Below are 11926 nucleotides of genomic sequence, written 5' to 3' on the forward strand. Positions count from 1 at the left end.
GTCTATGAAGAGGGTGTGGTGAGGCATCGGCTTAAGCACACCTCATAGTCCCTACCAAACACTAGGTCCCAGACTAGGCTAGAAGGGAAAGTTCTCAGAGAGGGTGCCCTTCGACCTGAAACCCCCTACTCCCTATCTTTCTCCCACTTCCCTCCTGCTCAGTGCCTTATTTCTTTGTCCTCCGGATTGGCCTCTTCCTGACCTTTCCTGCCCGCCCTACTCTAGCTTACAGCCCTTTGGGGAAAGCTTCTGGAAGGAAGGAGCTCTTCCCAGTGGCGCCCCCTCCCAGCCTCACGGCTGTGACCTCCCAAGCGAGGCAAAGGGGAGGGGGCTGGAATTCCAATGTGAGTCCAGCTAGCTGAAGCCACAGGGCAAGGAAGGCCTAGGGCCCAGATGGTAGATTGCAGCCCTGGTAGGTACGGTATTTTTATGGGCATGCCTGTTACTCAGTGAAGCATTCTGTAGGCCCTTTGCTCAGCCTGCCAACACTCCCCCAGTGGTGCAGGGCTCTGATCCCATGAAAACACTTTTGGCACTCTGGCCTGGTCTCCCTCCTCATATGATCACCTCCTGCCAGCTTCTTTTCTTATGAAAGAAAAACTTGGGGCGCCTGCTAGCACTCTGAAGGTCCAGATGTCACGTTCGATAGAATCTTTAGAAAGAGTCATCTGAATGTAGGTGCGGGCCTGCCACTTGGCTCAGATAGATTCAGAATGAAGCTGCCAACAGTACTCATGAAGCTTTCTTTACTGGTTCAAGTCTTCAGGAGACAGCAGAGGAGACGGAAGCAGGCAGCTAGGTCATGAAGCCAGGGGCCCTTTTAGCTGGGCAGAAAATGGTATTTTCCATGAGGCATTGAACTGAGATCAGCTTCTTGACTGCACTGATGTAAGAGTGATAGGCCACAAAATTGGCCTCTCCTCTCCAGCTGCTCCCTCCACTGCCTTACTCCCAGACTGGACCTAATCTAGGGTTGATGCTGTTCTGGAACTCTATGGCTGGGTTTCATTTTAAACCTACATGCCCCTGTCTCAGCCTGCTGAGGGCTGGGATTATAGGTGTTCACTATGCCTAGCTCTGCTTGCAAAGTCTAGACACAAGTTTTATTTCATCTCAAAAATCTTTGTCTTTTAAGTGTAAGCACTTGGGAGGCAAAGGCAAGCAGATATCTTATAAGTTTGAGGCCAGCCTGACTTACAAAGTGAGTTCCAGGCCAGCTAAGGCTATATAGTGAGACCCTGTCTCAAAAAAAATTACTTACAGGGCATGGTGGCACTCACCTTTATCACAGTACTTGGGAAACAGAGGTAGCAGGATCTCTTGGGGGAGTTCTTGGCCAGCCTGGTCTACAAAGCAAGTTCTAGGACAGCTAGAGCTGTAATCCCCAGAAACTCTGTCTCAAAAAAAAAAAAAAAATCAATTAAAAAGTAAAAATCCATTTGCTTGACATGATGGTACATAATCTATGATTCTGGCACAAGGAGGCAAAGCAGGAGGATCTTAAATTTGACACCAATTTGGGTTAGTGAGTTTCAGAACAGTGTGGGATACATTGCAAGAACCTGCCTTAAAACAAAACAAAACAAAACAAAACAAAACAAAACAAAACAAAACAAAACAAAACAATCAGCTTCAGGAGTAGAGCCTAATGGATCAGTGGGAGGCCCTCAAAAAAAAGAATCCCACAAAAATCAGCCATGAAATTTAACTTAGAGTGAAATTTACCCTTTTGAGACACATAGTTTCAGGAAAAAAATTTTTTTTACTATTTGGTTTTTCTTTTGTGCTTTTATTGTTTTGTTTTGTTTTGTTTTGTTTTATGAGATAGTCTCACTCTCTAGACCAGGGTGGCCTCCAACTCACAGAGATCAACCTGCCTCTTCTTCTCCAGTGCTGGGATTAAAGGTGTGAGCTATTGCTGGTCTGAAGGTTTTTAATTATTTTGCTGATTAAAAAAAAAATTAGGGGACTGGAGAGATGTCTCAGAGGTTAAGAGCACTGACTGCTCTTCCAGAGGTCCTGAGTTCAATCCCCAGAGACCACATGATGACTCACAACCTTCTGTAATGGTATCTGATGCCCCCTTCTGGTGTGTCTGAAGTATACTCACATACATAAGTAAAATCTTTTAAAAAATATTTTTTGGGGGGGTTGGGGATTTAGCTCAGTGGTAGAGCGCTTGCCTAGCAAGCGCAAGGCCCTGGGTTCGGTCCCCACCTCTGAAAAAAAGAAAAAAAAGTTTTTTTTTTTTAAATTAAACCCAACAATGGTGGTGCAGTACTCAGGAAGCAGAGACAGATGGATGTCTGTGAGTTCAAAGCCACTGTAGTCTACAGACTGGTTTCTAGAACAGCCAGAGCTACACAGAGAAACCCTGTTTCAAAAATAACCAAAGGGTTGGGGATTTAGCTTAGTGGTAGAACACTTGCCTAGCAAACACAAGGCCCTGGGTTCGGTCCCCAGCTCCGAAAAATAGAAAAAAGAAAAAAAAATAACCAAAAAGGGGAAAAAGACATAAAAATATATTCTTAATCATGTGCTTGTGTGTGGGTACGTGCATACTAGTGCTCAAGGAAGTAAGGAACCCCCCAGGATTTGGAATTATAAGCAGTTATGAGTTGCTTGATAAAGATGCTGGGAGTTGAACTCTAGTCACCTGGAAGAATTGCACATATTTTTAATGTCTGAGCCATCTCTCTCTAGCCTCTGTGTTTTTGCACTTCAGAGCGTTCCACATAGCCTCTGTCCTACCTTCACACAACTACTACTCTTGTGTTCATTGCAAAATTTTCTAGCCTCTGGCTCACACTATATAAATCCAACCTCTCCTTGGACTGTCAAGAGAAGCCTGAAGCCACTATCCCGAACACTTCTCCAGGGCCTGGGATGTTCTATTCTAGGTCAGGAGAGGTCAGGAAGGAAATTAGTATCTTTATCATCTTCCTCATCTTCCTCAGTTTGGTTTTCACTGTCACATATCACCAGTCCTGTGTCAGTGATTCATGTCCCAAACAACATTCCAACCTTTTGGTTTCTTCTGAATTTTTGTTCTTCCAACACTTTATTCTCTTTCTTTCTTTTTTTTAAAAACCATTTTAGGGGCTGGAGAGATGGCTCAGCGGTTAAGAGCACCGACTGCTCTTCCAGAGGTCCTGAGTTCAATTCCCAGCAACCACATGGTGGCTCACAACCATCTGTAATAAGATCCGATGCCCTCTTCTGTTGTGTCTGAAGACAGCTGCAGTGTACTCGTGTATATATAAATAAATAAATCTTAAAAAAAAAAAAGAAAAAAAAAGAAACCCAAAAACATGGGGTTGGGGATTAAAAACCATTTTAGGGTCTGGCATGGTGGCACACACCTTTAATCCCAGGACTCAGGAGGCAGAAGCAGTTGGATCTCTGAGTTTGAAACTCTACAGAGTGAGTTTCAGGACATCCAGAACTACACAGAGATAACCTGTCTCAAAAACAAAAGAAAACACCCCAAAATAAAATTTAAAAACATTTTAGATTTACTTACATTATTTTACTTGTATGAGTGTTTGCCTACATGTACATCTGTGCCATGTGTGTGTAGTACCTGCAGAAGTCAGAACAGGATATCAGAATCTCTAGAACTGGAGTTAAGGATGGTTGTGGGTGGTGGGAATTGAGCCTGGATCATCTGCAAGAGCTGTCAATGCTTTTAACCTCTGAGCTATCTCTCTAGCACCTTTTTTTGGCCTTTGTTTTATTTTTCTTGAGACAGGGTCTCACTACATAGCCCTGGCTACCTTGAAACTCATTCTGTAGATTAGGCTTACCTCAATCTCACAGAGATTTGCCCACCTCTGCCTCTTGTCTGCACACCCTCCCTATGTGTGTATCTGTCTGTCTGGCACAGTCTTTGTTTTGTTTTCTTAAATCTCTTGCTTCTTGTTTTGTTGGAAGCAGAGTCTCATGTAGCTCAGGTTGGCCTTAACTCTTCATGCTTCTGCCTCAGCCTCCCAAATACAGGAATTACAGATGTGTACTACCATGCCCAGCATTCCCCAATCATGCTAACCTCACCCATCCTCCTCCTCTGTCTCAATTGCTCTAACCTATTCATCACAAATGCTTACCCTCTGTTCTTAGCTTCATACTTTTCTTTTCCACTCTCTGCAGCATTCTTCTACTCCTGAGTCTGGACCAGTCCCTCAAACAGAGTCTAAGGGCTAAATGGATGATTCTTAATTGAGTGTTGGCCCGTTTAGTTCCTTGAGTGCTGGCAGTCAGCTTCAGGCATCAGTCTAAAGGTCTTACTTGGGACTAATCCCAGGACACAGGACCTGAAGTCACAGGACTGATGAAGCTTACAATTGAGTATTGACTTTGTTTCTAACATAGCATGCTGGGAAGTGGTGAGTCCCAGTGGGAAGTGTTCCATACATTGAAAGCACATCCTCAAAAGGAAGAGAGGGGCTGGAGAGATGGCTCAGTAGTTAAGATCATAAACTGCTCTTCCAGGGGAGACAGATTTGATTCCAAGTGCCCACAAGGTAGCTCAACCATTTGTAACTCCACTCTCAGGGACCTGAAGCCTTCTTGTCTTCATGGGTATTGTATAAACATAGCATACAAGTATGCATGCAGGCAAAACACCCATTTACATGAATATAAGTAAATGAAAAAACAATAAATAAAATTTAAATTAAAACTTGCACTTTTAAAAGAGAAAGGGAGAAGTCCTAGTCCCTTCCTTTGTTTTGTAACCAACTGTAAGGTCAGTGGTTTTGTACTACCATTATCCTACCTTGCTAAGCTGTCTTGGTGTTTTGAGACAGGGTTTCTCTATGTCACAGCCCTGGCTGTCCTGGAACTCACTCTGTAGACCAGACTGGCTTTGAACTCACAGACATCCACCTGCCACTGCCTCCCCAGTACTGGAATTAAAAGTGAGCACCATCATGACCTGGTACATCTAGAGTTTCTATACTTCAAACTTTTTGTTATTTCAGACAAGGTTTGTCTGTGTAACACCTCAGAACAGGAACATGTGAACTCACTCTGCAGACCTGGCTGGCTTCAAACTTACAGATTCACTTGCCTCTGCCTCCTATGCTGGGATTGAAGGCGTGTGACACTATATCCCAGCCTCTTCTTACTTTTTTTTTTGAGATAGGGGCTCTTTCATAAGTTGCTAAGCTGGCCTTGAATTTATGATCTTCCTGTCATAGCTTCTTGAGGAGCTAGGATTATAAGCCTGGGCTACTGTGGCCAACATAACAAGATAGCCAAAGATCACCTAACTTCTGAGGGAAGCCTCTATCCTGACAGCATGAAAGAGAAAATAATACAATTGTAAAAATAAGTACTTTTTCTGAGCCAAGAATGATAGCTCACATCTCTAATCCTAACCCAAAGGAGGCTCAAACAGGTGTATAATTATAAATTTGAAGTGACCTATATTTTATATATTGCATACCAGAATTATATATTAAATACCAGGTTAATTACAATTACAAGCAAGATCCTTTCTCAAAAGCAAACAAACTAAAAGGAAAACAAACTCTGATTTCTGTATTAGTTCTGGCTACTATTGCTGTAATGAAACACCATGCCCAAAAGCAACTTGGAAAGGAAAGGGTTTATTTGGCTTACATATCTGGAGTCCACAGACCACTGTGGGAAGCTGAGGCAGAAAGAACTCAAACCTGAGAGAGTCTGGAAGCAGAAGCTGATGCAGAGACCATAGAAAATGCTCATTACTGGCTAGTTCACCTCATAGCTTGCTCAACTTGCCTGTGAATCTTGTCACAGCCTCCTGAACCTCCCATGTTTTAGGAGTTTCTTTGTAAGTTTACTTAGTTTGTTTTATAAGCATCCCCGCTTCAGAAGGAGTGATTTAATTCAAATGAACTTGCTACACAAGGTCAGCATCAAGTGCTGTGATAAAACTCACTTAAGAGCAAATGGCCATAGCAAAAAGCAACTAAACCACAATCATCAGAGAAGTGGATTTAAAAAAATGGTACTAAGCCATAAAAATGCTGGCTGGGGATGGAGCTCAGTTGGTGAAGTACTTGCCTATCACCTACAAAGCCCTGAGTTCCATTCTCAGTAATGCACAAAGCCCTTGTGATGGTGCACTCCTATAATCCCAGGTAGAGTCAGGGCATTGAAGTTCTAAGCCATCAGTTTCTGACTAGTATGTCTTCTTATGGGGTGGTAGGGAAGTTAGACAGTGGACATAGTTGTGATGGGTGAGTATACCGGTTAATAAGGCAGAAGCTGCACGCATTGGCTTTTCTGAGCCAGTCTTGGAAAGCAAGTAGCACTTTTAGCAGATTATCTTAATCACAAGCATTGCACAAACCTACTCAGGTTGTAGAGGGAGGGTTAAATTCCACCTCTTGATGGAAGGTGGCAAGGTTCCTGGAGAGCATGTGGGATGGAGATATTGTTGGGGCTACCTCGGAAGGCTACAATCTGCCACACACAGGTTAGAAGACAGGGAGCATCAGCCTTAAACAAAGCATCTATATGGTATTTCCAAGAAACACTTTTAAACATAAATACATGTTGAAAGTCAAAGTATGGAAAATATATCAAGGAAATCTGGTGTGGCTGTATAAATACCAAACAGAGTAGAATTCAGCATAAAGAGTGTTACCAGAAAAGGGACACTGAAAGGTGACAAATAACAAGACCAAATTCCTCAAATACATGAAGCAAAAGTTGTTCCCTCTAAAGGGCTTGAGAAATAAATAAATTCCCCAACATTGACACTCTAATACATGATTTTCAGGAGTTGATCAAATAGGAAAGAAAAAAAATCAGCCAGAATATAGATTTGAACACTATTATCAAGCAAATTAATGTAATTGATATTTAGAGAGCACTACAAGCCCAAATACTCTTCTTTACTGCAGATAGAAAATTCAGGAATATCAATGAACACCGATAAAGGATAAAGGACAAAGGGGTTGGGTGTCACTCTACTGTGAAGTTGAATTAAAGAGCAACATCAATGAACTGGAGGGATGGCTTAGTGGGTAAAGGTGCTCATCACCAAACCTGGTATGAGTTTGACCCACATGCTGGAAGGAGAAAAATGACTCCCATGAGTTGTCCCCCCGCCCCCCCTCTCTCTCACATACACACACACACACACACACATACACACACACACACACACACACACACACACACACATGCACTGTGGGTGTACACCCCTACCCTCACATAAATAAATGTAATAAAAAATAAATTTTAAAATCAACAATGAAGCCAGGTATGGTGGTACATGTTTTTAATCCCAGCATTCAGAAGGCAGCAGATGGATCTCTGTGATTTCAGGATTTGATTCTCTCTGTCTCAACAAGCAAAAACAAAAAACAAGGCATGGTGGTATATGCCTGTATTGCCTGGGAGGTAGAAACAGATAGATAGATATAAGTAGTGCCTATAACATTTGGGAGGTAGAAGCAGATGGATCTCTGTGAGGTCAAGACCAGCCTGGTCTATATAGTTAAGTTTTAGGACAACCAGGGCTATGTAAAGAGACCCTGTCTCAAAAAACAAACAAAATTTGAAATAAAAAAGTGAAGCATGTTGCACTTGGGAAACAGAGACCATGCAAGTTTGAAGCCTGCTTAATTTTACTTAGAGAGTTCCAGGCTTACCAGGAGACCTTATCTTTAAAACAGAAAAACCCAAAGGACACCCTTCCAAAGCAGCAATATACATACATACATACATACATACATACATACATACATACATACATACATATATATGTATATATATGTGTGTGTGTGTGTGATGTATATATGTGCAGTGTATAGTGGGTGATGTGTAGCATATGTGGGATGTGGAGGTCTGAGCTACATAGTGTGTGCGCACAAGGATGGGGTGAGGCGTGCACTTCTGCCTCTTAAGAAGGCATCCACGGGGCTGGAGAGATGGCTCAGCGGTTAAGAGCACTGACTGCTCTTCCAGAGGTCCTGAGTTCAATTCCCAGCAACCACATGATGGCTCACAGCCATCTGTAATGAGATCCGATGCCCTCTTCTGGTGTGTCTGAAGACAGCTACAGTGTACTCATATAAATAAAATAAATAAATATTTAAAAAAAAGAAGGCATCCACCCCATGTCTCTTCTACCCCAAGGGGCTGGGAGGGGCTGGAGCCCCACCAGACTCTCTGGGCAGTAAGAGACCTTGACTGTTGGCAAGATTTCTGGTCCATGGTAGTATTGTTTTAGTTCTTGCAGCCTTGCAGTTCAAGAGAAGACAGACAGGGAGAAAGAGAACTTGGCCTTGGGTAGGTGAGCAGGGTACAGCCTGGGACTGAACCAAACTAACTTGAACAGACAAGGAGCCATAAAAGGAAAAGGAGCTGGGGTAAGTTACAGGTGGCAAGAATCGGGAGTGTGTGGGAGAGAGGGACCTAACCATCTGGGTCCTTAAGGTCTCTATTCTTGGGTTCTTTCACATGGAAACTTGGACACCTAAGCTTGCTGTTAGTGCATACATGTATGAGTCTTCATGTTGTGTGAAGCATGTGTGTGTATGACACGGGTGAGGCAGACTTGAGCTCAGTCTAAAAGCTTTCCTCCTGGGCCAAGTGATTGTAGGTGGGGCATAAGGAAGAGGGTGGGCATTCCTGGCTCCTACAGGTCCCTAGGGGAGAAAGCTGAATCACAAAGGGACATATTTAGCCCCAGCTTAGCCTTCCCTTCCTGTCCCTCATCTCCAGGTAGCCAATCTTAATTGAGAAGGAGCTTGAATGGACCTGAGAGGTTCTACCATCTCCAGGTTGTTAGCCCTTCATTGCCAGAGGACAAAGACAAAAGAAGGAACAGTGATTGGTTAAGGGAGGTAAGGATTTGCCATGAAAAAGTAGTGATTCTGGGTCAGGTCCAGCCATTTCCAGCCTCAGTTTCCCACTTAGGAGATGAAGTACTGCACTAAATAGTTTCCCACAGCACGGCTACACCATATGTTGTAGAAAGGTGGGCCTGTGGAATAGGAGGAGACAGGATGGAAGTTGCTGCTGAGTTAAACTTGGGACTGGGCTTGAGGGGGATGGTCCTGGGGACTGACCAAGGAAGCTTGAAGCAGGAAAGGAAATTGGAGGCTAGGAACTTACTTCCTGGTAGATGGAAGGAGGCAGCCAGGGGAGGTGCTAGGCTAGGGGTGGCATGTGAGGGAAAAGGAGGGGGGAAGTCTCCTGTTCAGGTCATTCCCTGAGGCTGGGTTGGGGCGGGGCCAACAATGGAGCGCAGAACTGAGTACTGGGCCACCTTCACGCTGCTGCCCAGGTGCCCAGGAGCCCAGGAGCCGAAGCAGGTAAGGGGCTACAAAAGAGCTCTGAGACGCACACTTGGGTCTGTCTTGGCCAGTCTTTATCCTTCTGATGGTGGTCTATCCAAAATACTGTCTGGACAGGGGGACCTTAATGTTTACCCCTGATCCCTAATCTCAAGTCTGGCTATTTTGAGCTGCCGGAACAGAACTGGGCTTTGTGTGTTTGTTCTGACTTTTCTTTATATTCACTGCCCAGGCTTAAATGCAGGCTGGACTTCCATCCTGAGGACACACGGACAGAAAGGCACCTGCCTCCTGGCACCTCTATCTAATGCAGTGATCCTAGACAGTGGGGTTGGCCCTTTGAGTGGAGACTAAGTTTGCGTCCCCTCCCTGCTGTGACAGGTGTGTAGGTCATCATCAACCACCCCATCATGCTCCTGGTGTCTACCGTGTCCGGTAAGTAAGGTTCCAGCCACTGGGCTCCAGACACCCCTCAGTTGGATGAGCCAGGTGGGCTAGATGGATTTGATGAAACTGAGAAGGCTGTTTTTCTAAAAACCTATTTCCCTTTCTTGTGAACTAGTGGGTTGTCAGGAGGGGTTGGTTGAAGGGGAAGTACTACTTGCCTTCCAAAATACTTCCTTAGGAGACCCCTCTTTTGGGAACCAGGAAATAGGTGGTAAGACTGACAAGGGGTTCAAGTTGCCAGCTGCACAGGCCACACCGTCCCTAGCATTGGAACTTCCTCATTCTGGGGAGCCTACACAGCACCCCACTAACTTGTCCCTTGTCCCTCACCCTTGCCCAGCTGTGCCTGGGCTCTTTTCACCCCCTAGCTCTCCCAGCAACAGCAGCCAGGAGGAACTACTGGATGACCGAGACCCGCTGCTAGTCCGGGCTGAACTGGCCCTGCTATCTACAATTTTTGTGGCTGTGGCCTTGAGCAATGGCCTAGTGCTGGGGGCCCTAATACGGCGGGGCCGGCGTGGACGCTGGGCACCCATGCATGTCTTCATCAGTCATTTGTGCCTGGCTGACCTGGCTGTGGCTCTGTTTCAAGTGCTACCCCAGCTGGCTTGGGATGCCACTGACCGCTTCCATGGCCCTGATGCCCTGTGTCGGGCCGTCAAGTACCTGCAGATGGTGGGCATGTATGCCTCCTCCTACATGATCCTGGCCATGACACTAGACCGCCATCGTGCCATCTGCCGCCCTATGCTAGCATACCGCCATGGAGGTGGGGCTCGCTGGAACAGGCCAGTGCTGGTGGCCTGGGCCTTCTCACTCCTTCTCAGCCTGCCTCAGCTCTTCATCTTTGCTCAGCGTGATGTGGGAAATGGCAGTGGGGTGTTTGATTGCTGGGCCCGATTTGCAGAACCATGGGGCCTTCGTGCCTATGTCACCTGGATTGCCTTGATGGTGTTTGTGGCACCTGCCCTAGGCATTGCTGCCTGTCAGGTTCTTATCTTCCGGGAGATACACGCCAGTCTGGTGCCAGGGCCATCCGAGAGGGCAGGGAGGCGCCGCAGAGGGCGCCGGACAGGAAGCCCCAGCGAGGGAGCACATGTATCAGCAGCCATGGCCAAGACCGTGAGGATGACACTGGTGATTGTGATTGTCTACGTGCTATGCTGGGCACCCTTCTTCCTCGTGCAGCTGTGGGCAGCGTGGGATCCGGAAGCTCCTCTGGAAAGTGGGTGTGGGTGCAACTAAGGCTGGGGGTGGGGGAGGTAAGGGGCCTGCCCAACACATCGATGTACTCTACTTGCTACCTTTATGCATGTGGTGTCCCTGTGGCTTGCTAGTGTAAACAAAGGGACACCCTGGCTCCAGCCTGGACTCTCTTCCTCATAGGACCCCCCTTTGTGTTGCTCATGCTGCTGGCTAGCCTTAACAGCTGTACCAACCCTTGGATCTATGCTTCCTTCAGTAGCAGTGTCTCCTCGGAGTTGCGTAGCCTGCTTTGCTGTGCTCAGAGGCACACCACACACAGCCTGGGTCCTCAAGATGAATCCTGTGCCACAGCCAGCTCCTCTTTGATGAAGGATACACCCTCCTGAGTAGCTACTGGGCTCTTTCTACTCAAAAACCCTCTGTAGCTCAACTGACTATCTAGGGTTGGCCCTGAGTGCACCAAGAAAGGGTACCTTGGTTATCCTTGGTCATCCCTAGGTGTCATTGTCCCCAAGTATACAAGAAGGAATATTCCAGGGCTGTAAAGGAACCCTAAAGTTGGCTCCTTTGTTGCTAGACATGGGAAGCAACTGGGACAGATGCCTCAAGGTCTGGGAGGAAAATAGGCAACAAAGGTGCTTGTGCTTCTTACTCTGGCAAGTACCCCAGGTGAGGAAGACTCCCAGGAAGCTGGAAGCAGGACCAGGATAGGACTAGTAGACCTTCCTGTTATTCTTCCCTTCTGTCTGTTTCCTAATAAAAGTTGCAGTTCATTTTCCCCATGGAAAAAGTCTCCTTGGACAAAGTATATGGTGGGCTCAGAAGCTGAAGTACAAAGATTCCCACACCCATAGATGACCTATGATCAGAAACTTGTGATATTAGCAACCAAGACTACATTTTTGGGAACAGGTCCCCAAGTGAAAAGAAACAGCTCCATGTCAACCTGTCTTGGCATCTGGCCTCTAGGAGCA

General features: G+C 45.8%; 1 protein-coding gene across 2 annotated transcripts; it reads left to right on the top strand.

The window, feature by feature from the left end:
* The first annotated feature begins 9229 nt into the window (after positions 1–9229).
* Positions 9230–11897, top strand: Avpr2 (arginine vasopressin receptor 2). 2 transcript variants are annotated; one of them, XM_087599145.1, is made up of 4 exons: positions 9230–9317; positions 9532–9734; positions 10087–10971; positions 11133–11742. In XM_087599145.1, the coding sequence occupies exons 2-4, from the start codon at positions 9710–9712 to the stop codon at positions 11336–11338; spliced, it is 1116 nt and encodes a 371-aa protein (XP_087455271.1). In that variant the 5' UTR covers positions 9230–9317; positions 9532–9709; the 3' UTR covers positions 11339–11742. The 2 variants fall into 2 exon arrangements, with proteins under 2 accessions (XP_087455271.1, NP_062009.1); NM_019136.2 differs by lacking the exon at positions 9230–9317 and having other exon boundaries at positions 9559–9734; positions 11133–11897.
* The last annotated feature ends 29 nt before the right edge of the window (positions 11898–11926 follow it).

Source organism: Rattus norvegicus, chromosome X (assembly GCF_021556685.1).
Source record: "Rattus norvegicus strain SHRSP/BbbUtx chromosome X, alternate assembly SHRSP_T2T, whole genome shotgun sequence".
NCBI lineage: Eukaryota > Metazoa > Chordata > Mammalia > Rodentia > Muridae > Rattus > Rattus norvegicus.